The sequence below is a fragment of the Chelonia mydas genome, chromosome 7, assembly GCF_015237465.2.
Source record: "Chelonia mydas isolate rCheMyd1 chromosome 7, rCheMyd1.pri.v2, whole genome shotgun sequence".
Lineage (NCBI taxonomy): Eukaryota > Metazoa > Chordata > Testudines > Cheloniidae > Chelonia > Chelonia mydas.
Genome location: NC_057853.1, coordinates 24,410,775 through 24,438,517, shown reverse-complemented (window position 1 = coordinate 24,438,517; position 27,743 = coordinate 24,410,775). Strand labels below are relative to the sequence as shown.

At 41.1% G+C, this 27,743-nt stretch overlaps 1 protein-coding gene across 32 annotated transcripts in view; it reads left to right on the top strand.

Moving 5' to 3' along the window:
- Nucleotides 1-27,743, top strand: part of LOC102929319 (sarcolemma associated protein) — a 165,186-nt gene that overhangs the window by 29,483 nt on the left and 107,960 nt on the right. The window contains exon 1 of one of the 32 annotated variants that reach the window (XM_037905706.2): nt 4,559-4,580. The exons of the other annotated variants lie outside the window; for them this stretch is intronic. Within the exon in view, the coding sequence (XP_037761634.1) occupies nt 4,575-4,580 (6 nt within the window). The 5' untranslated portion in view covers nt 4,559-4,574. Of the gene's footprint in view, nt 1-4,558; nt 4,581-27,743 lie in introns of those variants that run through there. 32 annotated transcript variants of the gene reach the window in all.

Here is a 27,743-nt window from a genome sequence, read left to right as displayed (position 1 = left end):
CATTAAACTTCTCAACACACTTCCTTGTGTGATCACATCTAAATACAGCATAAGAACTATGGGTAAAACTTTCAAAGGAACCAAAGAGGCTGATCACTTAGGGAAATGTTCTTCCAATACTACCCCTGTGCTCTTTTATATACTCTGCAGTCAGTGCCTTCCAGCTGTGCCTTTAAGATTTAATACTGGTGGCACTGCTTGGTTTGCAAGGAGCTCCCTGCCCTATTCCTGTTTCTTGCCTTTGGGCTGAGCTGGGCGGGCCTACCCCGCACCCTTGGCACGACAAGCCCCAGCCCTTGGCTGCCTCTACCCAGGTGTGCACTACCCACACTCCAGAGGCAACAAGCAGCAGGGAGTGGCCACCAGCCTGCTGCCAGTGCCTCTTCCTCCCCTGCCCCTCGCACTCCCAGAGGTGCTGGCAGGACCTAGGAGCACAGCTGCGGGCTAAGCTTGGGCCTCATCAATGGGTGTGTGGTGCAGGCTGTGGCCCTTTACAACTGAGATGCTTCTCCAGAGTGTTCTTCATCGGATGCATCCGATGAAGTGAGCTGTAGCTCACGAAAGCTTATGCTCAAATAAATTGGTTAGTCTCTAAGGTGCCACTAGTACTCCTTTTCTTTTTGCGAATGCAGACCAACATGCCTGCTACTCTGAAATCTACCCAAAAGTGTGAGCCTTCTGGCTTACCTCAAATGGGTGGGGGAAGAGGGCACATGGTAACTGTAGCATATACTATGGGCTTCTGATTTTAGGTTTTAATCAATAAAACGCTGGTAGAAAAAAGAGAGAAGTTGGTGTTTATTGGATAAATACCGGAAAAATACCAGAAATGGTTACTTGTCTAAGGGCTTGTCTACACTGATAAGTAATGTGGACTATAGGGGTGTGATTTCTAAAACACTAACATATTGCCCATTAATTGGTCTGTGTAGATCCTAATGGTAAGTGTTAAAGGTTCCCTAGTACACTTTAACATAATGCTGTTTGAAACAGAACTCTGTTAAAGGTCATTAGGGAACATTGCAAAGACTACTCAGGACAGTATATACTAAACATTACTCATTTCAGTATGTAAAAAAAGAGCCTCAAAGCACCCTAATATTTGGACAGTTAAATAAAACTTAAATGGCTACAAAATGAACCTGGAAAAATGAAATTAATAACCCCACCCACCCAAAAAGCTATACAGGTAACACACACTTTGCGCAGAAGTCTAACACATTATTACTCTTTAATCACAAAAGATACAAAGTACAGATCATTTAGAAAACAACAAACAAGCTAAGTGCAGTGCCCCTCATTACCTCACCCTTTCCTTAGGAGTCCTGGGCAGTCCATCTGTGTTCAGGACGAAAGGGTTCCTCTCAAGCTGCAGCCTGAGCCAAATTGTCTACGTGGCAATTACAGCCTGAGTCAGCTGGCAAGCCTGAGTCAGCTGGTGCAGGTCAGCCACAGGTGTCTAATTGCAGTGTAGACATACCCTTAGTTTGAGCTGGTGAAAATGGCTGATGAGGGCTAAAAGATTAGCTCCTGTCCTCCTCGTTAAACCTTCCAGAACCTCAGGTGATCTCCTGGTCCGCCCCAAACAGGTGACCTTGTTGCTAGGTGACCACTTCACTGCTAAACCAGTTCCTCTGGGCAGGAGTAAAGCTTTTGTCTAGTGACTATATTTCAGTGGACTAGCACTTAATTCAGTGACCCTCTTTTGTTAGCCCTTTGCCACTCACCTTTGGAATTCCAGTCCAACATGAAGGCAAAAAAAACCAGAAGACATCTAGCTCCCATTCAACACGGAGTTTGCAGCTTGGTAAGGATACATACTAAGAGTTGATAATCTGACACAGAATTAATAAATTAGGCAGAAAGATTCTCCAAATCATCGCAGAGCAGGGGTGTGTGCAAGGGGGGCAAGCAGGGGCACGGGCCCCCCAATCAGTGGGAGCATAGAACTCCTCCTGGGCCAGGCTGGGAGATCCAGCTGACGGGAGAGCAAGCTCTGTTGGCTGCAGGGCCGCAGTGGGGAGAACTATCTCCTCCAGCTGCTGGGGGAGAGTGAGTTCCTCCGGCCTCCAGGGGATGGGAGGAGCAGCAGGGGGCACAGAAACTGCCCCTCCAAAAGCAGCCATGTTTTCATTCCTGTGCACACGCCCCTGTCCCATAGGGTGTCAAAGGTAGCAAATCAAATGAGGTTGTCAATGTGAACATATCCCAACATCTGCTCCCTCCACTCTAGTAATGCGCTTAACGCCTTTGGAAAAAGAGAAGGACGTGTGGTCATAGGGCTACTACGGTTTTGTTCTATCATCATCCTTGCCAGATGATAGAACAAAGCTGTAGAAACCCTGTGACCACACATCCTTCTCTTTTTCCAAAGGCGTTAAGCGCGTTACTGGAGTGGAGGGAGAGCAGATGTTGGGATATGAGCCAGATTGGAGAGTTGAAAAGAGGTGTTTTTGTTGTGGGGAGAGTGTCAAAGGATTCTGGAGTGGTGATTATCAACAACTGAGTTGGGAGTGGAGGGTACTGAGCAATATAGATACCCTGCACTGTAATTGACCAGGTGGAGGCAAGTGGACAATGTTAAAGGAGGTGAAAAGAAAAGGAGGACTTGTGGCACCTTAGAGACTAACAAATGTATTAGTGCATAAGCTTTTGTGAGCTACAGCTCACTTCATCGAATGCATACAGTGGAAAATATAGTGGGGAGATTTTACATACACAGAGAACATGAAACAATGGGTGTTACCATATAGACTGTAACAAGAGTGATCAGGAAAGGTGAGCTTTGTTCAGCAGGAGAGCAGGGCAGGGGGGGACCTTTTGAAGTGATGATCAAGGTGGGCCATTTCCAGCAGTTTACAAGAACAGTAGGAGGGGAAATAAACAAGGGGAAATAGTTTTACTTTTGTGTAATGACACATCCACTCCCAGTCTTTATTCAAGCCTAAGTTAATTGTATCCAGTTAGCAAATTAATTTCAATTCAGCAGTCGCTTGCTGGAGTCTGTTTTTGAAGTCTTTTTGTTGTAATATTGCCACTTTTAGGTCTGTAAAATCGAGTAACCAGAGAGATTGAAGTGTCCTCCGATTGGTTTTTGAATGTTATAATTCTTGACGTCTGATTTGTGTCCATTTATTCTTTTACATAGAGACTGTCCAGTTTGGCCAGTGTACATGGCAGAGGGACACTGCTGGAACATGATGGCATATATCACATTGGTAGATGTGCAGGTGAACGAGCCTCTGATATTGTGGCTGATGCGATTAGGCCTTATGATGGTGTCCCCTGAATAGATATGTGGACACAGTTGGCAATGGGCTTTGTTGCAAGGATAGGTTCCTGGGTGAGTGGTTCTGTTGTGTGGTTGCTGGTGAGTATTTGCTTCAGGTTGGGGGGCTGTCTGTAAGCAAGGACTGGCCTGTCTCCCAAGATCTGTGAGAGTGATGGGTAGTCCTTCAGGATAGGTTGTAGATCCTTGATGATGCGTTGGAGAGGTTTTAGTTGGGGGCTGAAGGTGACGGCTAGTGGCGTTCTGTTATTTTCTTTGTTGGGCCTGTCCTGTCGTAGGTGACTTCTGGGTACTCTTCTGGCTCTGTCAATCTGTTTCTTCACTTCAGCAGGTGGGTATTGTAGTTGTAAGAATGGTTGATAGAGATCTTGTAGGTGTTTTTCTCTGTCTGAGGGGTTGGAGCAAATGCGGTTGTATCGTAGAGCTTGGCTGTAGACAAAGGATCATGTGGTGTGAGCTGGATGAAAGCTGGAGGCATGTAGGTAGGCATAGCCGTCAGTAGGTTTCCGGTATAGGGTGGTGTTTATGTGACCATCGCTTATTAGCACCGCAGTGTCCAGGAAATGGATCTCTTGTGTGGACTGGTCCAGGCTGAGGTTGATGGTGGGATGGAAATTGTTGAAATCATGATGGAATTCCTCAGGGGCTTCTTTTCCATGGGTCCAGATGATGATGATGTCCTCAATGTAGCGCAAGTAGAGTAGGGGCGTTAGGGGACGAGAGCTGAGGAAGCGTTGTTCTAAGTCCGCCATAAAAATATTGGCATACTGTGGAGCCATGCGGGTACCCATAGCAGTGCCGCTGATTTGAAGGTATACATTGTCCCCAAATGTGAAATAGTTATGGGTGAGGACAAAGTCACAAAGTTCAGCCTCCAGGTTTTCCGTGACATTATCAGGGATACTATTCCTGACGGCTTGTAGTCCATCTTTGTGTGGAATGTTGGTGTAGAGGGCTTCTACATCCATAGTGGCTAGGATGGTGTTTTGTTACTGTCTAAGGTGCCACAAGTACTCCTTTTCTTTTTACGGATACAGACTAACACGGCTGCTACTCTGAAGGAGGTGAAGTGGTGTTGAGAGGAATAATGAAGATTTTAAAATAATTAGTTATGATTGCACATTCTAGATTGCACAGCTGCTTAAACACACAAACAATCTGCACTGTCACTTCCTCATTTTAAAAACACGTCTGCCATTAAGGTTAGGTGCTTGAAGAGCAGAGTTGCTGCTTCTTGTTAGGGAGGGTCTCAAGAAAAATGGTAATCTAAGATCAAAGTTACCATATGAAGGTAATGGGATTTTTAATTGAAAAAAATGCTTAATTTACTCAGTTAGTTGTCTACATATCTTGTTTAATAATGTATATTTCATTTCACTTTATTTTACTTGGCTTAGTTGTGTGTAAAAGTAGGGTTAATATGGGAAATAGATTTATCACTAAGAGATTCACAAGCAGCATTTGTAATATGCCTTTTTACAGAAGAACAGGAATTTTGTCAAATCAAAAAAATTATTTATGGAACTGCTTGTGCACCAGAGTAATTGATCTCCAATGAAGGATGTTAGAATTAAGTTTTATGGTATTTCTAAAATGAAATCATGGCTAAATTCAATAAGAAATAAGGAATGCAGATTCTTTGACTGTATTTTAATCATTTGAACATGGACTGAATAATATATTTTGGGTCAGATTTGGACTATCACACTCCATGGAGACTATCATGTAGTAAACTTAACCTGTTTTAAATCCCACTTTAGCAGATTAAGATACAAATCTTTACAAATTAAAAAATTGGGTTTGATAGTTGCTGCTGTTTTGCATTTTAACTACACATACAGAACTACTTCTGTTCACTTGCATACTATTCCATTTCAACTAAAAAAATGTATCCGTGTACACTTGATGTGTTTTTTGGATTCTGTAGTTTATGCAAAAATATACCAGGCCATTTTACAGCATGGTTCAAAATAATTATTTAGGAAAAAACATGTGAGATTTTTAATGTTTGTTCTAAGTTTAAGTCATTTTTAAATTGTGTTTTGGTATGAGACATGCTTTATTATCTAAAAATAAATTGTAGTTGTGTTTATAATTCAGTGTGTTCTGAGCCTGTCTCTACCTCTGCATGTGTTCTGATTTGCTAACTATCTGAGCTCCAGTATTTAGTGGCAATGAAAGGTAAACGAAGTAATCGAGAAATTTCAGTTTAAATACAGTAAATAAAATTGTCTGTGCTTTAAGAAACACTTGGAATATCCTATACGTCTCTATTACTTATTACTAGTATTTGTATTACCATCCTGCATAGGAGCTCTAGTCCTGGACCAGGACCCCACCATGCTAGACAGTGTATAAACACAGAATAAAAAGACAGACCTTTCCCCAAATAGCTTACAATCTGTTATTTTAGGGATACACTTTAGATTGGTTTTTAAAACACTGAGGACAAATCTACACTACAAAATTGAGTCGACCCAAATTACATCGACATGCAGCCACCACAGTAATTAAATCGCTTTTGCATGTCCACATTGCATTCCTTGTGTCTGTGGTGCACGTCTTCATCAGGAGCGCTTGTACCGATTTAACTGTCAGTGTGAGGCATTGTGGGACAGCTTCTGAAAGGCAGAAATAGTTGACGTAGATACTGCTTTGCTTACAATGTTTTAGTACGTTTAGTATTACTGTTTTCTAATGTTTAAGGAGCTATGTGAACCAAAAAAAACAACAACCAAAAAAACCCCATGCTTAAGGATGCTGCATTTATACAAATGCTTAAGGGTGCTGGAAATTTACAGTTACATGGAAGAAAAAATTGTTGCAACCTTAACATGTTAGCAGCATTTATTCTTAAAGCTATAATTAACCATAAAGGTATCTGTTAATAATTCTTATTTCTAAACAGGTTTTGTAGTTTTCCACTTTCTATGCCACTTTGAAGTGTGCTTAATCTGCAGATGCAAGAAAAAATGAATGTTGTATGTATTGTTAACAACTCTGAGTAGAAATGCAACATGTATACTGCTTCTTTTTTCTAAATACATTCATGTTCAAAATTTTAAACATTTACAAATACCAGCAAAAAGTGTTTTGTTTTGTTTTTTGTTATTTCATACCTGATACAGATGGCTGAAGTGTCTAGGAACCACAGACTTTTTATGGATTAATTATCTAGCTTTTTTGTTGTCTGTCTGGCTACTGGAATAAATCCTGTTGTCTGGATTGGTACAGGAGGAATTAACAAACCTCTAATTTATATTAAAACAAACATGCTTTTAATAGAGAGTAACTCTTATGCTATGGAACAAACTAGATTTGTTTAGAAATATTTTGAATACTAGAATTCTGTAATATGGGCCTTGCTCATCCATTTATTACTAATGACTATAAAATGCAAATATATTTTTCAGATTAAGCATTGCTTTGAACAATTGTTTTCACCACTGGTATATATTATGTAAAATTCTAATAGATTAATCTAAATTTAAAAAAAGATATATCACTTGTTAACCTTTTCAGGGAAAATATTAAAAGGTAGCTTGTCAGAATTCTTGGTTTATTTGATGTACTGGCAAAAACCTTGCTAAAATCCACTTATTGAACAAAAGGTGAATATGTATAAATCACCTTAAACATGGAAGAAATAAATTACTCAACTTTTGCTTCTGATCCAGGGTTAGGTCATCTTTTATTTTACAGTGAAAAAGATTATACTTTACCCTTCCTCCTCACTGTTGATTATCCCCAGGCATTGCAGACTCAAATATATTTCCTGTTAAGATTCCCTCTGAGTCCTTGACTCATTGGGTGCAGCTCCTGCTGTGAGGGTGGGGCAAAATATTTGTAAATCACTCCCAGCAAATCGAGTTTTAAAAAGAAGAAATAGCACAGGTGGCAATGATCATTGACTCCACTTAATTCCTGCTGGAACAAGTAGTAAAATGACAAGTACCTAACCCAAGGAGTCGGTTATGTTGGGTCACAGGCCTGGTGCAGCTATACCACAAAAGCTAATGAAAACATACTGCAGTGTCTGATAACTGTTGTTTCTCTTAGATGTTTACTATAGTGTCTCTTCTTGATATTTCAGAGTAACAGCCATGTTAGTCTGTATTCGCAAAAAGAAAAGGAGAACTTGTGGTACCTTAGAGACTAACCAATTTATTTGAGCATAAGCTTTCGTGAGCTACAGAGCTGTAGCTCACGAAAGCTTATGCTCAAATAAATTGGTTAGTCTCTAAGGTGCCACAAGTACTCCTTTTCTTCTTGATATTATCTCCCTTAGGAGAGTAACTCGTGAAAACTGGGCAAGAAATGTATTCTATGCTCGGTGTGTGTATTTAGAAGGAAAAAAAAAAAACAACCTGGATGATGATTAGGAAAGTCCTTAAATATTTCCTAAATTGTAGCATATTCAAAGAGTTGATGAAACTGTCTGCAAATGCTTGTACTGACAAGTGAATTTAAACTAAATGCACATTAGTAAATATTTAAGAAAAGAGAGAATTCTGCTGAAGTTGTGAAAAGCCCCTTTTTTTTCTGCCAGAAAAGAGTTTTTTAGGGATTTTCACTCTTAGAATTAGTCACCATTAGTATTTATGGGAATATTTAAAATGAAGTTTCAGCTGTTAGAGCTTAATGTTTCTAGTGTTAAATGTGCAAGGAAAAACTTCGAAGGGGAAGTGAAGAGAACATCAAGGTTCCTCATATGCCTATTAGGAAACAAGTTTTAGAAAAAGTGGGGGAGGGAAATGGGTGAGGCTCTTGATAATGAATGAGGTGTGTGCTTTGTGGGTGAAATCAACTGTCACTCGCTGAAGAGAGGTGAATAAGTGGAGTTATGAACTCTAGGGAGCGTAGGCTTGCTAGAATCTAGCTACTAAGAAGCTGGACACTATTTCTAATAACTTGGTCCTATATAAGACTAGCTAGTTGAATTTAATTTTTCAGTTTTGAATGCTAAGTATTACTCATTCTAATTGTGATATATGTAAAAGCTGCATCTCAGTACTGCTAATGAGATTCATGGTTACCAAGCAGGATTCATTTATCTGACTCATGACTAAACTTGAAGAAAAACGGTAGGAAACAAGTAATGGAATGCAATGAAGTAAGAAAAACAGAATTATTTTAAAATGAAAATATTTTCAATAATTAGGTTACAGGATTTTCACTCATCTGAAAAAGTGCAGAAATTGTTGCTTGATATTCTACAAGATCCAACTCTACTGAATTGGAAGAGCAGAATATAGAGTTGGATCCTGCAAGTAAGATGTTTCCTACACTATTGTGATATACCAATGATGATTTAGGTCCTTGTTCTAGGGCTTCCAGCGGCTGATTCATTCAGGAACAGTCTATTAATCTGTCAATCCAAAGGTAAAGATGAACAATTATGTCATTAAAAAGCTGAAAGGCAAAGACTTGAACTAGAGAAGCTCAGTATAACACTGCATCAGCAGTTTAAAGAAATTATAGAAGCACTTTACACTGTGTATATTCTTCCAGATTAATTTTAGATCCACTACTAAGTAAACAAAAAAAAGTGGGGGGGAGGAAGGTATGGTAGGTGGTTAATCTGGTGGTTAATCTTGATGGTTAATCAAGGACGAGCAATGTTAAAGGTTAAATATTATAAAGGTTAGAAACATGTATACAGAAGTAAAATGTATTCTTTTTCTGTCTGAAAAAGAAATTGCAAATTAGTGTGTGACTTGGTGAAGATACCATAAAAATGCAGAGAAAAAATATGGCAAGAAGTTTTTTTGTCACTCAGTGAAAACAAAACAAAACTTGAACTTCAGCACACTATTTAAACCTCAGTGAGAGAAATAATTCCTAATATATTCCTAAGTTACTTGTGAAAGTTTGCCAGGGGCGGAGGGTGGGAAACCCACCAAAAAACCCTCAAAAACACTTGTCCATCTTCATGATTGGTTGGCTGGAAAAAAAGCATGATTGATTTCCCAGACTCATAATTACGCTTGGTAGAATGCAAGATTCTGGGTTTGATTGTCCTTTCACTTTTACAGCTGTAACTGCAGTAGAGTTCTCAAATACCAGTGGGCCAGTTAGGGTAGACACAGACATGTTTAATTTTTGGACTTATGGCTGCAACTTTAACACTTTAGACAAGGTATCAGACAGTAACTAGAGGCAACCCATCCGGGCATCAGCACAAGGAGAGGCAAGCAGAAGACAGCCTCTACAAACCTCCCTAGAAATTGAAATGCAGAGCCTCTCAATCTCTCTAAAGTATGTCCAACTCCCCTAAAGAAGCCTTATGTGAGCCTTCTTATTTAGGGGCCTGCCAGGGTTGAGATCCTGGGCATGCTACTACCAAGGAATTATCAGAGTCTTCGAACATTGCTCGAGAATCCTTGCAAATCCACACTCCTTCCCCCAATACTCCGGCAGGTGAGGGGTTTGATGCCTAACTTGCAGTGGGGGTGGGTGTGCTTCCCCTCTAGTCCCATGCCTTACCTCCTTTACTAGCCACATTTTAAGAAGCGGAATTCTTCATCCTAACTGCCAGGACCTACTGCCCACCCTTCAGCTTGTGTGAATCAAATGCATAACAGTGTCAAAGACCTGTATCACAATCCTAGCCTTGACACCAACTCTTAGCCCAATGCATAGGCGCCGACTTCCCCTCTGCCCGGTGGGTGCTTGACCCCCCCCACCCCCCGTCCCACCCCTATTCCACCCCCTTCCCTCAAGTCCCCATCCCTTCCCTGCCTCTTCTCTGCCTCCTCCCCGAGCATGCTGCTTCCCCACTCCTCCCCCTCCCTCCCGGAAAGTCTTAAGCGCTGCCAAACAGTAGTTGTTGTTGGGGCGGGGGGGGCATGAAGTGCTGGAAGGGAGGAGGAGGATCAGGGACGTGGCATGCTCTGGGGAGGGAGAAAGAGGCGAGGATGCAGAAGCTTGGCCTCCGGTGGGTGCGGAGCACCCGCTAATTTTTCCCCATGGGTGCTCCAGCGCCCGTGGCCCAACTGAATCTATAGATAACATTGCAACTTCACCACAGTATGTCAGGAAGCTAGCTAACAAATCTCACCTGTGCAGTTAACCAACACATTGTAGTTCTGCCAGCACAAACTGAGAAGTGTTTTGAAGTCCAGATGACGCAAAAAGAGTCCTCGAATCCAGAATCTGAACCATGCCATGGTACCAGTAATTCAAACCTATTAAACAGCCCCTTTCAGAAGTTGTAACAGGTGAGGAAGGATAAGATTTGAGGTGATGCAAAATGAAGCAGGAGAATGAATTACTGCTTCTTTGCATGCACTCCATGCATCTGAACAAGTGGGTTTTTTACCCACGAAAGCTTATGCCAAATAAATCTGTTAGTCTTTAAGGTGTCCGGACTCCTTGTTGTTTTTGTGGATACAGACTAACATGGCTACCCCTCTGATACTTGCTTCTTTGCAAAATCCATTATAGATAGACCAATCTTGGTGCTTGTTACAGTTGATGGGAATTGTCCAATGAGGAGTTTTCTTGTAAGAGAGCCCACCTGCCTGGCCATTGTGGACGATGGCCCGTAAGCTGTATGGTCTGTTTTCCTGAGTGCTGGCTGCAGTGGCTGGTGTTTCTTTACTGGTGTAAGCAACAGAAATATTTAGGTAGTCCTAAAGGCCCCAACCTTCGTTGGGGCTCTGTGTTGTTCTAGGTATTGTACAAAAACAGAATAAGAATGCTGTCCTACATTTGTATCCAACTACTGTCTTATATTGAAATTTGTACTGAGTGTGAGGAGGACTTTGATCAAAACATAGTCCACATTTTACACAAGGGTCACTAAAGGCACTAAACTTATTAAAGCAGTTGAAGTACGTTTCAATAGGGAATTTACAGATTACAGGCTGACACTATAGTCAGAATTTCATTGGAAATCTGGATTGCTATGGCTAACAAGAAAGAACTGGAACCACACAAACACAAAATAGAGGATTTGAGAAGCTATGGAAGCTTTCTGATACTTGGCCACAATGATTGGTCCCTAATAAAACATCACAAAGTGAGTCCAAACCAGGCAGAAGAGGCAGAAATGTGGCTGATGGAACATGTTTGTTCTTTTTTAATTTCAGCATTCCAAATTGAAAAAATGGATTTCTGTCCTATTCAGTGAAGGCGCTTGTATCAAAGATCGTGTCAGAATTGAGGAGACTTTTCTAAGTAAAATCATGGAAGAGGAGCAATTTCAGAATTTTCGTAATTTTTTTAAAAAGACATGCTCTCTTTTGAACAAGCTCTAACAAGTCAAACATATTTTTAGCACACTGAAGCTGATTTTATCAAAATGTCATCATAGATACATGAAGCAAAAGCAAATAAGTTGGGAACTGATATCTAGTGCAAATACAAAAGTATAGGCCTAACTAGTTAATATGCCAGGAATTCAAGACATGAGGACAGAATTACTTGGACAATGAAGACTTTTCATTTCAGGAAATATGCACGTATCTTTATGGCTTGAGGAATAAATATGTTTATGAAGTGATTAAATGTAGTATGTTCAATTTCATAAAACTTTTGGGTTTTTTGTTTTTTTTTTTTAAAATGTGTTTCCCTAGGGTGGGGACAACTGGGTTCTTCTGGATTGAGGGGGGAAAAAACTTGGAATCCACTGAAGCCCAAACTTGTGAGTCATGGGTTACTGGAGTTTAATGGTGACGTTTTACGCTGAGGAAACCCTGATGCCCAGCATCAAGGGGTTAATCCTGTATGTGTCATAGAACAGGCTTTCAGTTGAATTAAGTGCTAAAACAAAGGCTTAGGTGCTTGTCTTGTATCCTTTATCGCATACAGATTTATCTATTTATAGTAGTGCTTATGTGGAATGGGGTAACGGAGAACTGTTATAAAGACCAATACTGTATGTAGCAGAGTTTTAGCTGTTACTGGTCTATTTATAAATCTGTACCACAGTTAGCAATTAGAATATATTTTTAACCAATCAAAATATCTTAATTTCTGCGTCATATGATGTAAGTATATCTATTATGCTCACAAATGTGAGAGCTGCTAAATGCATGTATGCATTGTGAAGTTTTGTCTACAGTTGACCTAGTTAATGCATTTTTATCAAATGCAGTCACTTTTTGCTTGAATTTTGTTTTTAATCAGGAAAGCATTACATTAAATGGAAAAATATACCTAATATTGATTACTTGAAAGCACCTAGGGGCTCCAGTCTAGTTTAGGAACCCATCTCAGTAGGCACTGTACAAATGCATACTAGGAGACAGTTCCTGACCTGAGGAGCTTACAATGTAAGTTAACCAGACAAAAGGTGTGAGGGAAAACTGAGGCACAGAGAAATGAAGTGACTTACCCAAGGTTTTTGAGGGTTTGTGTGTGTAGGGATGATGAGATGTCAGTGATTTATCGCTTTTGCATCTTTAATTTTTATAATATAAAAGGATTAAATAACTCATTATAGGTATGGCTGGTAGCACCACCTCTTGAGATCTCCAGACTCTTTTCACTGTAATGCTGTGTGTTCAGTTCTTTATAATTTTGCCAAACTCATTTAAAAAAGTAATTGCAATTAATCCCATTGTTAAGCAATAATAGAATACCATTTATTTAAATATTTTTGAATGTTTTCTACATTTTCAAATATATTGATTTCAATTACAACCCAGTACAAAGTGTACAGTGCTCACTTTATATTTTTCATTACAAATATTTGCACTGTAAAAAACAGAAGAAATAGTATTTTTCAACTCACCTAATACAAGCACTGTAGCGCTATCTCTTTATCGTGAAAATTGAACTTTATAAATGTAGAGTTATGTGCAGCCAATTGCTCAAACAATTGGTTTACATTTGTAGGAGATAATGCTGCCTGCTTCTTGTTTACAGTGTAACCTGAAAATGAGAACAGGTGTTCGCATGACAATGTTGTAGTTGATGTCACAATATATTTATGTTCCAGATGCGCTAAAGATTCATATGTCCCTTCATGCTTCAACCACAATTCCAGAGGGCATATGTCCATGCTGTTGATGGATTCTGCTTGATAACGATCCAAAGCAGTGCGGACCAACGCGTGTTCATTTTCATCATGTGAATCAGATGCCACCAGCAAAAGGTTGATTTTCTTTTTTTGGTGGTTCAGGTTCTGTAGTTTCCACATTGGAGTGTTGCTATTTTAAGAGTTCTGAAAGCATGTGCCGCACCTTGTCCCTCTCAGATTTTGGAAGGCACTTCAGATTCTTAAACCTTGGGTCGAGTATCTAGCTATCTTTAGAAATTTCACATTGGTACCTTCTTTGTATTTTGTCAAATCTGCAGTGAGAGTGTTCTTAAAACACATGCTGGGTCATCATCCAAGACAACTAAGGCATGAAATATATGGCAGAATGCTGGTAAAACACAGAGCAGGAGACATACAATTCCCCCCTCCCCCACCAAGAGTTCAGTCAAAAATTTTAATTAACGCTTTTTTTTAAACGAGTGTCATCACCATGGAAGCATGTGCTGTGGGATGGTGGCTGAAGCATGAAGGGGCATATGAATGTTTAGCATATCTGGCACGTAAATACCTTGCAATGCTAGCTACAAAAGTGCCATGCGAACACCTGTTCTCACTTTCAGGTAACATTGTAAATAAGAAGGTAGCAGCATTATCTCCCGTAAATGTAAACAAACTTGTTTGTCTTAGTGATTGGCTGAACAAGAATTAGGACTTAGTGGACTTGTGGCCTCTGAAGCTTTCCACGGTATCGTTTTTGAGTACAGTTTTATGTAATGAAAAAAATCTACATTTTGTAAGTTGCACTTTCACAGTAAAGAAAGTGCACCACAGTGCTTTTATAAGGTAAATAGAGATACTTTCTTTTGTTTATCATTTATATAGTGCAAATATTTATCAAATAATATAAAGTGAGCACCATACACTTTGTATTCTGTGTTGTAATTGAAATAAATATATTTGAAAATGTAGAAAAACATCCAAAAATATTTTAATACATTTCAATTGGTATTCTATTGTTTAACAGTGCAATTTAAACTGCAATTAATCGTGATTACTTTTTTAAATTGTGATTAATTTTTTTGAGTTACTTATGTGAGTTAACTGCAATAAATTGACAGCCCTACTTTTAACAGTTTTTTGGGTTGAAAGTTTCTGGCTGTTTTTGGTTGAGTCCTTTGGGTAAATTTCCATTGAAACAATTCAGCTGTTTCTGAAAATTAGGCTCGGAAAAAATATGGCGTTTTGCCCATGTTAAATTCTGGTGACCTTTTCTTTGGAGCAGGGATGTGATCTTTGGTAAGGGGGTGGCCTTTGTTGCAGAAAAGGGCCTTTTGCCATTCTTGTAAAAATCTATGTAACTTTGGTCTTTGAAAAATTGACAGGTCGCACATGCACAGTAGTAGACTTCATAGTTGTTTTTGTTTTTTTTTTTTAAGCTGCTAAATTTCCTGAAGATTCCTTTCACACAGGGCATGCCGCAGCCATGGGCTGAGCAGAACTTTGCAGTTCCAACTCTGGGTTGCTTTGGACTGTGCTGGTCCAGGCACCTGAACTGAGAGCAGTGACTCTGTCTGTGCTGTGCTCTCAGTGGTCTACTGTTGAGCCCAAGTAATGTGCAAAAGAAAGGTGCATAAATTGATTGCAGAAGGGATGAGAAGGCAGTGGGGGAGTAGATTGGGACAAGGAGCTCAACTGGGACAAGGAGCTCAATTGAGGGGTGCAGGGAAGACCATTGGAGCTCGGAAGGAAGAAGTATGTGTAGGGAGGCCATTTACATGTTCCTGGAATACCTGACATTCCAGCACTTCCAGGAACAGTGTAGGCTCATCCCTGCCAATGTAGCCTTGTATGCATGGTGCGTGCAAGATCATTCCCACACCATATCACTCTTTTCCACACCATACCACTCTTCTAGTCTTACCTCACACGCACCATATGTACAAGGTCATATTGGTGGGGCCAAAGCATTGGCTGTTCAAAATGGCATCCTCCATCTGATTCTGGACAAAACCATGTCCAGTCCTGGACAGGGGCAAACCAGCCAAAAAGAGGACTGTCTGGTATAAAACTCTACAAAGATGTGCTGGTGGTGGGGTTACAACTGGAGGCCAAGTTGCGGGTGAGGGAGAAACAGGTTGGCTGAGAAGTTGGGATGGGGGAACTAGGTAGACAGGAATTTGGCCTTGGATGAGAAGCCTAAAGAATGGAGACTCTCACTGGCTAGGTGAGAATGGGACTGGGACAGGGAGACTGGTAGGGAAGAGAAGACTGGGACAGGGACAGGTAGGAGGCAACTGGGCAGAAGGGATTACTGTTGGGGCAAAAGTCAATACCCACTAATCTTCAAAGAGTGGCATGGCACCCAAGATTCCTAGTTTTAGCCATTCCTCTGCTGAGAGCACATACCTATGAAATACACTGGCAAAGTGAACAGGAGTACCTGTGGCACCTTAGAGACTAACGAATTTATTAGAGCATAAGCTTTTGTGGGCTACAGCCCACTTCATCGGATCCATAGAATGGAACATATAGTAAGACACACACAGACACACAGAGAGAGTTGGAAGTTACCATACAAACTGTGAGAGGCTAATTAGTAATCAGCAGGAGAAAAAAACTTTTGTAGTGATAATCAAGATGGCCCATTTAGACAGTTGACAAGAAGGTGTGAGGCTACTTAACTTAATGACAGGTTTCAGAGTAACAGCAGTGTTAGTCTGTATTCGCAAAAAGAAAAGGAGTACTTGTGGCACCTTAGAGACTAAAATAAATAAATAAATTGATTAGCCTCTAAGGTGCCACAAGTACTCCTTTTCTTTTTACTTAACTTAAGGAAATAGATCCAATATGTGTAATGACCCAGCCACTCCTAGTCTCTGTTCAAACCCAAGTTAATGGTATCTAGTTTGCATATTAATTCAAGCTCAGCAGTCTCTCGTTGGAGTCTGTTTTTGAAGCTTTTCTGTTGCAAAATTGCCACCCTTAAATCTTTTACTGAGTGACCAGAGAGGTTGAAGTGTTCTCCTACCAGTTTTTGAATGTTAGGATTCCTGATGTCAGATTTGTGTCCATTTATTCTTTTGCGTAGAGACTGTCCGGTTTGGCCAATGTACATGGCAGAGGGGCATTGCTGGCACATGATGGCATATATCACATTGGTAGATGTGCAGGTGAACGAGCCCCTGATGGCGTGGCTAATGTGATTAGGTCCTATGATGGTGTCACTTGAATAAATATGTGGACAGACACTGGCAAAGCGTCTTCCTCTAGTGTTGGTCCATGTGGAGAATGACAAGGTTGCCTGTGCAACCTTAATTTTCACCCCCATATGCATACACTGTTACATTCTTGAATTACATGATCACATACTATTTTTTCCATAGGTCCCCTGCCTCATTCAGTACATAGGGTGGCACCTGCAGGGTTGTGAAGTCAAGGAAACTGTTATCTGTAGAAAGAAAAGGAGTACTTGTGGCACCTTAGAGACTAACCAATTTATTTGAGCATAAGCTTTCGTGAGCTACAGCTCACTTCATTGTAGCTCACGAAAGCTTATGCTCAAATAAATTGGTTAGTCTCTAAGGTGCCACAAGTATTCCTTTTCTTTTTGCGAATACAGACTAACACGGCTGTTACTCTGAAACCTATATCTGTAGGGCCCCTGCTTCATTTGTTGCTGATGTGGCAATTTCTTGCAAGATCACTGAAAAAACCTTGTTGAATTAAGTTTAAGTAGCTTTGGAGACCATTGTGTTAAAAATGCAAATTATATGTATTACCATGGCATTGTATGTAACTTCTGTATGGGGGAGATGTGACCAGTATAAATGCTGGCAATATTATGAGCATCAAAGGACTATTTGAGACAAGGTGCCAGACAAGAAGAAACACGTGGAATAAACAAAGTTATGTGGGTTTCCCAGGAAATCTCTAGAGGGAGGTATATGCAAATGTACCACCTGCAGTTATGCAATAATTGAGTAGTTTGAAGCTTTGCCCTGAGGAGACCTTTGTTCACTGATCAGCGATCACATGAGTACCAAATCAAAGGCCCAAACTGTATAAAGGAAAGAGTGAACTATTCACGAGTGTTCTTGTTCTGAGCTGAAAGCCGTTATGAACTTGTAACCACAGAAAAACCCCTTGGTGTAATGTGAAGGACTGACCACCTACCAGAGTCCTTGCTGGAGTTGAGGGTGATCTCTGGTAAGCTTTTTAGAGTACATGTAGGTTATTTTGTTGTTTTTCATTTGCTTTCTCTGTAATACTTACACCTTAAGAATAAATGTGTTTGCTTAGAAAGAGCTGTATGCTAACTTATAACTGGGCAATTACACTGTAGCCTCTGGGGAGAAAGTAAAGCACAGAGGCAAGCCTGTAATGAGGTCCACAGATCCAAGCCACCATGAATGGGCTGTTCATTGGGTAAAGATATGAGGCTAAAATTGGCTTTCAATGTTTCAGTTCTTTACAGGATTGTTCTATTTAGTTGTAGTGTTTTAATTTTCCTTATTGATATATTCGTCAGGATTTTCTTAGGCTGTGGAAGTGACAGTTTCTTAGAAATGGAGGTTTAGTCTGTCTCTGAGGCTGCATAGGGCAGAGACCCAGTGTCATGGATTAATGAGGTCTACAAATCCAAGAAAGGAATTTTTCAGGTAAGGCATGGATAAATTACTCAGTTCTGTGTTTGGAAAGAAGCAGAATGGTGTCCTTGTATCACATGAGGCTGATAAAGTACTTTCAAGTCAGTTAGTAACTAAAGCTCAATGCAATGCAATATAATGGTTTGTAGTATCCAGGAGGTCAGACTAGGTGATCTAGTGGTCCCTTCTTACTTTCAACTCTGAATCTGTGAATGAGGAAAGACAAATGAATAGCTGTTCACTAAGTAACACAGCCCATTTTGTGTACAGAATGATGCAGGGGTGCTCTGGATAAGGGTGCAGAAGGGTGAACTATATGATCATGTAATTAAAGACAGTATCAGAATGCATAATACACAGAAGGGAACTGAATTAAAATTGAACAGGCAACCTTAATTCTGGCATTTCTTAACTTTTGAGTGCTTGAGTTTGCAACCTTAATGTTCTTTCAGTGTAATTTTTTTGTATAATATATAACATACCCAACAAACTTCATTCTGAAACGGGGTTGCTACACACAAGACATACTTGACAAACACTGCAAAAGCAAGAAAATGAAAAGTTAAGCCACTTAACAGCATATACCCTCTATTTTCTCCACCCACAGGCACATACCTTACCTATAACTACATATACCACAGACAAGACACTGCAACCTCAACTCTGGGCACCTTTTTGCCCTTCTTCATGCTCCCCTTTACTGGATTATGTTCCCCTCAATATTAATAGATGTGCATATTCATACAAATTTTTATTGGGAGTGGGTAGTTTGGTAAAGGATTGTGGGTAGTAGGGCTGTTAATTGGGGTGATGGAAGGCTGACCTCTGTAAGGGGGCAGAGTTACAGTTGTGATGTCTTCTGTGATGTGTGGTAGTTGTGGTGATGGTAAGGTGTCCCTGTGTGTGGAAGGGTTGAAGATATCTACTGCTAAATGGCTTAACAGTTGATTTTCTTGCATTTGTGGGTTTCTATCAGGTGTGTTGTGCATTCATTTGCTGATTTTATTTTTAATGCTTAATTGAGAGTAAGGACTGGATGGGGGCATTGGAGTCAGACGTATAGGAGGGGTAGGAGTGCATCTGCTGAGGGAGATGGTGCATGAGCCGTTCTGTGTTGTAGCATTAAAGATGACAGAAAAATTTACTTCCTGATAGTGACGGTTTTAAGGGCCCCTGGCTACTATCAGTGTTTCAGGCTTGCACGGACAGTGCATAAACTTTGTTATAATGTGAGTATGGGCTAGAAAGAATTCTAAATCCAACTTTTATAAAGTCCAAAGCCGTCTATTGCATCAGACTTAGGACGGACTTCTCTCCAAATTTTCAGTACATCAGTCAGCAGTGAAAAGTAGGACTGCTAAGGAAAAAATTTCAGTACAAATTCAAAGGTTTCCTAATAACATTTTATGAAGAGAAAACAAACTACAGAAAGCATTCAAAGGTCACAAAAATTAAAACTGAAATTTTTCACCAGGTGGCCATTCACTTTAAGAGAAGAAACAGATTTGTGTCTAATTTCAAGCCCATCTGAGAATCCAATTGTAACTATGGAGTTACTGTCAGGTATCTCCATAGTACATATATACATACACACAAAATTGTTGAACATTATTTAGTTTGTAAAGTCAAGGAATCGAAATTAGGAAATGTCAGTCTGACTATTGCCTGTGCAACCTTAATTCTCCCCTTCGTGTGTCCAGCCTGTGCACTGATGAGGTAGGAGTCCTGTTAAAAAAAAAAAAAAAAAAAAAAAAAAAAAGTGTGTAATCATTTAATTACGACTATCATAATGCCTGTACCCACAAGGGAGGAGAATTAAGTTTGCACTGACTATCGTAAATCTGGTATTTTCTAACTTTTAGTTGATTGACTTTGCAATCTAAATGTTCTTTTAACATCATTTTTATATGAAATGTAACAGGACTTTTAAAGGGAAAAAGTTAAAAAAGCCTTCAGTTTACAACTGTAACAACCCCCTCAGTCATCACCTGTAGGGTTTGAAACCTGAACCTACCGTGCACTTTGAGCTACAGGTGTTAATTACATTAACTTGCAGCAGAAGAAGGCTGTTATTCTGGAGGGTAGCATGTATTTCTATCTAGGGCAGGTGGAGAACCCAGCCCATCTAAGCTTGGCTTGGCTTCCAGCCCTCCCATTTCACCTACCGACAACTCCCAGGTGTTCCCATTGTGGTAGCAATAGTAGTATTGCTGCTGCTCTTATTTTGGTGGTCACAGGAACCCAGTTCTTACTGATGGTTGTGTTCAGCTATTAATTTTGGTGAGCTGAAAATTTTTCCTAAGGAATGCAAATGGGAGCGGGTGACTTTTTTTAACAGTTTAATTCAACTAAACCTGAATGGAATTTCATGGGACAAAGAAAAGATACTTCTTTAGCCTGAGGGATTTCTCCCTTCTGAATTTCAAAGGTCATCTGCAAACCGTGGAGGTACTGGAGCTTTTCAAAAATTGCATGTATCTTTTATAATGTAAATTTAGGCAACCTGAATATAGGCTTCACCACCAGCTCTCCCCCTATGAATATATACACATGCGTATTCTGAACAAACAAAATTTTAGTTTATGTATTTTCAGTAATTATATCTATAGCTATAATTAATGAACAACCTACTGGTTGTCACTTTAACATTATTATTATTTTGGCTTTGTTCCAAGGCAAGCTATTTTCCTGTAATATTAAAGAAGAAAACCAGAGTCTCCAGCGTCCAAAGCTAACTAAAGCTTATTAAGACTCTGTATAAATACTAATTTAATTATAGGGAGTATAAAGGATTAGCAGACTTTCTTTGATCAAAGTATAAACAGTGCCCAGTGCAACTGTTAAATTTAGGAGGCAGTGAGTAACCAACTTGTTGAAGTGTTGAAAAATACTTAAATAGTCAAATATACTACATTATGGAGGTATTGTCTGAATTGTTGAGGGAAATTTTAATTTTGAGGACTCTGATATTGTGGTGTCTGGGACCATATAGTACCTAATATTTTGTCAATTAAGCAAACATGTTAAATCACAACAGAATTAATCACCTTTAATACATATAATTGATACAGCACTGTCAACTATCTGTGGTAATTTTGAATGAAAGGTTCTGCTCTTTCCTTAGCAAGTGAGAGACACTTCATCCACATGCTATTAATTCTCTCTTTTTTGGAAATGTATTAATCCTTACAACCAAAATATATTTCTTATCGTGGCTTCATTGGGAACCCACCTCTCTCAGAATCTCTCGGAGCCTGGGCTCCAGTCCAAGCCTAAACATCTACACTGTAGTTTTATCGCCCGGCAGCCCAAGCCCTGTGAACCGGAGTCTGCTGCAGATCTTTTATTGCAGCACAGATATACCCATAGTTACCATGTGCCTGACTTCCTCCTCACTCACAGTAGTGAAAATCATGAGTCACTACATTTGAAGTCAGTGGTGCTGCACCAGTGTAGAACAGTATAAGCGGTGGGAGAATTGGACCCTTTGGTTCCAGGTCTAGGAGAAAAAGAATAACTAAGGCCTTGTCTACAACTGGGGATTTCAGCCATAATTCACCAGTCCTAGCTGTGTCAGGTTGGATTCAAAATAGAAAGCATCTTCGAGATTCAGAATGTGAGAAGCAATGCAATCAGAGACAGATCAGTGGACAGTTAAATGGTCAAAGGTGTCTTATAATTTCAGTCTTCTCACATGACTACCATCGCCACATATATAACGTGTATATACTATATAGAATTTCATCCTTAGGTTTCAAAATATTTAGTCATGTGCTTGTCTTGAAGTACTTGTTGATCTCAAAGGAAGTCCCAGTATAATTGCCTTTGTCCAGGGACGCTGGGCTCCTTTTATTGCTTACTTTAAGAAAGTCTTGATCAGGAGTTGGTTCATCAAATCTAACCTCCTAGCAGACTCTTTTCATCCTTGCTTTGTTGGAGTTATGGGAGGAAACGTTAAACTTCCAAATATCAAATTTATCTTCTGTGCTGGAAAATCAGTTCTGCATATTTGCAGCCACACCCTTCTATGACTGAGGTCTCTTTCCAATTAATTATGTTAGTCTGTTCTATGGAATGCTGAACTTTCAGAATACTGGATGGAAAGCAGTTTCTTGAAGAAAGTGTTGTTTATGGCAAATCTCCTTTCCAGTAATAATAATTTACATGGTACTATTTATTTTTAATTAGTAGGCTTAATATCAAAACACCTATATAGGTGTTTAGATTTAACATACAACTTTGCCACTATCCTCCTTTGTTTATAACCCTAATGGGGTGCTGACTCTCCCCAGAGAGTACATTTACTTTTGACTGAAGTTGCTGTATAGACTTGGATCTTGTCTGCGTTAGAGAAACTTCTGAAAAAATTGGCACAGTTGCTAATACTGGCTATCCCTGCTTTCAGCATCATGACTCTTAGGCCTTACCTTCAGTGGATTTCAGCCACTATCATAGCTGTATTGGGATTGTCCTGGCAACACAGAAAGAAAGACAAGATGCAAGCAGTGTGGTTTAATTAGGCTGCAGCTTTATTAACTCACCTAGGAAATACCTGACAATAAATCATACAGCGTAGGTTATCACACTTTCTTAATTGTTCCCACTTCTTTGGGGGCTGCTTTCACCTTGTTCCTGCCCATTGCTGGGACCCCACTGGGAAAAGGGGGATTGACTCCCTGCTCTACCAGATGTTAAGAGTCCCCACCCTTTTTCTGGCTTCCTTAAGAAATGCCTTCCTCCAAGTCTACTTCCAGCTCTGGTTCAGTTTATCATGGAACGAGTACCTGCACTCGACACCTGCCACATGAGGCACTAGCAACTAGCTTGACTGCCTCCACCCCCTTTCCCCATCCTGAGGCAGGTACACAGATCATTCCCTCCCTAATACTGGCCCAAAAATATCTGCTCCCCAGTCAGATAAGTGTACCTCATTGTCTGTAAATTCAGGTTCCCATTATGACATTTCTTGATTGCTAATTACTGGTCTTCCCCATTCAGGTATAAACTTAATCACCTCATGATTCACACACCTTCTGCTTTTGTCAACCCGTGGAGGCTTGGCAGCTCCCTGCTGTATTCTTCACTGTAACGTTTTGGACCAAATTATAATCCGCTCCAGGAAAATTATCCTGGATCTGCCTCAAATCCCTCGATGATCAAGTCAACCCCTGTACAAATTTCCAAAAGATTTTCATGAAGGTGGATGATGTTCACATTGGTGGCTGCTTCCTGGCTTCCAAAGAATGTGCAAGGGGCATCAGCATGTTCCAAGAACATGCACCTTCTTCCCTGTCAACTCAGGATTGCTTTGCCACTGAGCCCCAGCTACGAACTTGAGTTGAGCTGGCCCACTCACTGTTGTGCCTAGTGTACAATACTGTGTCTGTAGATCCCCACACTAGCTCATGTTATCTGTTCTCTTGTTCCTGAAATTGGATATAGTAAAATTAGCTAGTCACACTACTGGACTCTGATTTTCCACCTGGGACTTCACATTTGTCTTCAACATATTTTCAGTGTTTATCTGCCCGAGCCCCTAGACAAGAGTTGGGCAGCTTTTGCTGCCGTGATCCTGATTGAGTGGAAATAGAATTCAAATGTGTTTTGCCATGATGGGGTTCCCTAACTGCAGTAGGGCAATAGATGGCACGCATATCCCTATCTTGGCACCAGACCACCTTGCCAAAGAACACATAAACTGAAAGGGATACTTTTCAATGGTGTTGCAAGCTCTGGTGGCTCATAGGAGGCATTTCACCGACATCAATGTGGGATGGTCAGGAAAGGTGCATGATGTGCACATCTTTAGGAACACAGGTTTGTTCAGTCAATCAGGGACTTTCTTTCCAGGCTGCGATATAACCATTTATGTTGAAATGCCAATCATGATCTTAGGAGACCCAGCCTACCCCTTGCTTCCATGGCTTATGAAGCCATACACCAGCCATACACCATCTGGACAGCAGTAAGAAGTGGTTCAAAAATAGGTTGAGCAAGTGCAAAATGGTGGTAGAATGTGTTTAAAAGTTTGTTGGTGAAGTTAGCTTACTAGATTAGACCTCGGTGAAAGCAATATCCCAATTGTTATCGCTGCCTGCTGTGTGCTGCATAATGTCTGTGAGGCAAAGGGAGAGATGTTTCCACAGGAGTGGAGCTTGGAGGCGGATAGGCTGGCAGGTAATTTTGAGCAGCCAGATATCAGGGCAATAAGAAGAGCCCAGTGAGGAGATCGGCATCTCTGGGAGGCTTTGAAAATCTGTTTCAGTCATGAGCTACAGTAATGTGCGCCATTTATCTGCACTGTGCCTTCCCTTACCATCCCTTCCATTGCGTCCTTTTCCCTGTACCTCCCCTTCTCCTCCTCCCCCACAAAGTCCCCATGCTTGGAATAAATTGAGTATTTCGTTCTCGAAATGCTGACTTTTATTGCACAATCATAAAGAAACTGAAAGAACAGGAAAATAACTTAACCTTGGGCAAACAGTGGGATAAAATTTGGAGGGGAGAAACCAAGTCTACTTGTCTGTGAGAGCACAGAAGTTTTGCCCATCAAACTTCCCCATTGAATGATCGCCTTTTGTTCTTAGTACCTTCCCCCACTGTTGAGTGGAAGAGATACTGCACCTTCCTCCATGCCCCCCTCTCTTCCTGCCTCCTTTGGGGAGGGGACGGGAACAGGTCAGTATTTGCAGACCATTGCGCAGGGGCTTCAGAGGGAGTCTAGTCTCAAGCTGGTTTTCTTGGAAACTCAACCAGATGCCTCAACATGTCTGATTGGCCCTTTGTAATCTGCAGCATCTCATCCTGCATGGCATGCTCATGCTGCTGGGATGGTCTCTTGCTCTCCATGTCTATGTCCAGTTTTTCAGACAATGAAATCCTCCAGGCTCTGAGCTCTGAAGCAGCTGTCTTGGAAACATTCATTATCTTATTGAACATGTCACCATGTGTTCTCTTTTTCCCTCTTCTAATTTGCTGTAGCCTCTCCGCTGATGTGGAGGATGTGCTGAAGGCCAAGCTTTCCAGTGTAAGGCATGCAAAGCACAAGGCAACCACTGTCAGTACATATCCTGGGTCTGGTACATGGTTGCTGTTTAAAAGTCACTCCCCTTATTACACTTAAGTAAAAGCCAGAACATAATCAAAATCCCTAGCTATTCAATGAACTGGTTTGCTGTTCCAGCCCTGGTGAGTATGGTCCAGCATTGGCGACAGGTCTTGTGCTGCAACTTGTGGGAACGCAGGTAGGGAGCATAGGCAGGCAGATGGACCATTCCCCCTCCCCTTAGGAACTTGGAGGTTGCTTTGAGATCAGGGACCAGCATTAAGCCTCCCAAATTGCGGGCTTTGTCCAAGGTGGCTCCAGGAGGGGGAATTGTGGCCAAGAGAGAACACAGGAAGCCCCTCTCCCTTCCCCCCGCCCTTCCCTTAACGTTGCTGGTAGCTTGCAGATTCTGAAGATTCCAGGCTTGCAGATTCTGAGGTCAATGACCAAAACCACCAGCAAGTTGACTGTGGTTAAGGGACCTGGAAATCACCATGGTTTGGGGATCACATGCTTTATTGTTTGTAGTACGAGCACTTTTTAATGAAAACTTCCACTGTCTCCCCTAAGTCACCCTATGTGATATCAGTCTTCTGAGGGTAACAGAGGTGGCAAGGGAGCAGATGCTGCAAGCATCTGGGTACAGACCAGCTCCTTATGCTGCTATGCCAGCAGAGTTAATACTGGAGGCATGGGAAAGTGTCCTACTGTGGTGGAAGAAATAAGGCAGCTCTCTTTGCAGAGATCTCCATGGAGGATTTCCAGGCCATCCCTGTGCACATAAACAGTCTTTTCTGGGAGGCACCCGCTGCGAAACTGGAGTGGCCACTGGGAAGCAGATACCCACTGCACCTCACTTTTTCTTCAGATTAAACATAAAATATAAGAGCATGTAACCCCTACAGTTTGATTGGAATTGCATACTCACCGGAGGTGCCTTCCCTGGCATCACGCTTGGTCACCATACTGTCCGGCGACTGGCTGGACTGCTCTGGGGTTAAATAGCTCCTGGCTCTCAGGGAGAGTAGATTTCCCACTTGCCTGTCACCCATTCTCCTCCTCTTCCTTGTCCAGAATGTCCTTCTTGTTGTTTCCTGAGGTGGCCTGGGACTCAGATTCCTGAGAGGTATTCACACTGCATTTGGGGGTAGTGGTGGGGTCACCACCGAGAATCGCATGCAGCTCATTGTAGAAGCAGCATGTCTGTGGTGTAGAAGCAGCATGTCTTGTGGTGCAGAACCAGAACGACTGTTCCCTCCCTTGTCTTCTGTTACGCCTGCTGAAGTTCTTCGATTTTTCACACAGCACTGCGTGTCCCTAGTGTAGCCCTTCTCCCACATGCTCTGTGCTACCTTTTCATAGATGTTTGCTTTTTTTCAGCTGGATTGGAGCTGTGCCTGCACAGACTCTTCTCCCCACAAACCAATAAGATCCACCACCTCCCGTGTAGTCCAGGCTGGAGCGCGTTTGTGGTGTTGAGTCACTATGATCAGCTGGGCTGGCAAGCTCACCACGCTGATCAAACAGGAAATGGGAATGCAAAAGTTCCCGGGGCTTTAACAGGGGATGGGCTGTTTCCTATGTACCTGGCTGCTCTGCAGCAGAGTTGAAAACCATCTCCAGAGCGGTCGCAGTGAAGCATTGTGGGACACCTCCTGGAGGCCAATTCCATCAACTTACACAATACTGTGTCTAAAGTGCCTCTCTGTCGACCCATCAACATCAAATTAAGCACTACGCCTCTCATGGAGGTGGAGTAATTAAGTGAACATTACAGGCAAGTTAGGTCGGTGGAAGGGACCTGGGTAGTGTAGACAATACATTATTAGGTCAATATAAGGTGGCATCCATCAATCTAAATGTGTAGTGTAGACCAGGCATCAGTAGAAGCAGTACAGCATCTGGAAATGGCTTTAATACATCTGTTCATAGCTTTCCAAACTTGTAAGCTATTCAGAGCTTTGTGTGCAACCGTGAATTGATAGCAATCGCATCTCTTTCATGCTGCTGCTTTAGGAATGGTATAGATAAGCGCTGCAATTGCTCATGGAGGAAGTCTTAAAAATATGAAGGAAGGCTGAAGTAGTTGAGACAACCCCTTTTCATCCCATTCACAATCAGGAGATGTGAGGAGGGGAGAACTCGTTCTCTCTGTCAGTCTGGAAGGAGGAGAGGGGCTTTGTATTTGATACTGGTAGGTGACTAAGACAAAAAATGAAACTCCTGAGTAGGATCCAGGGACACCATTCTGTTATGGTTCTTAGCACTTTACCTTTTTCCAGACATCTTGGGTTGAAGCTGGGGGCTTGGGTTCTTCCTAGATTCTTGCCCTGAACCTCACTGTTGGTGCACTCCTCATTTCACCTATTTTCTTCTGATTAGTAGGTACCTGATAAACTTTTAAAATTCTGCTGTATTCATTTGTTATGCAGCTTTTATGTTTTAAAAAAAAAATGGAAAAGATGATGGCTTAATTTTCTTCCTTTTGCAGGAAAAATTAGTTACTTGAACATCTCAAGGGACATCGGGTTTCTTCAGATAATCAAAGTTTTGTGAACTATAAACACTTTTTCTGTACAAGCTTCACATTCTGAGGATGCAGAAAAAATGGATCATGTTAATTTTGGATAATTAGGCTCACCTTTTTCTCCTCAAACGCTTCATTCCCTTCATTTGATAAAACTGGACAAACTCCTGTAAATTAGTTGATGTTTCAGGATTTCCTTAACACATGTAACAGTGTTTGTTCCTCCTTTACCTTCTTTGTCTATCAAC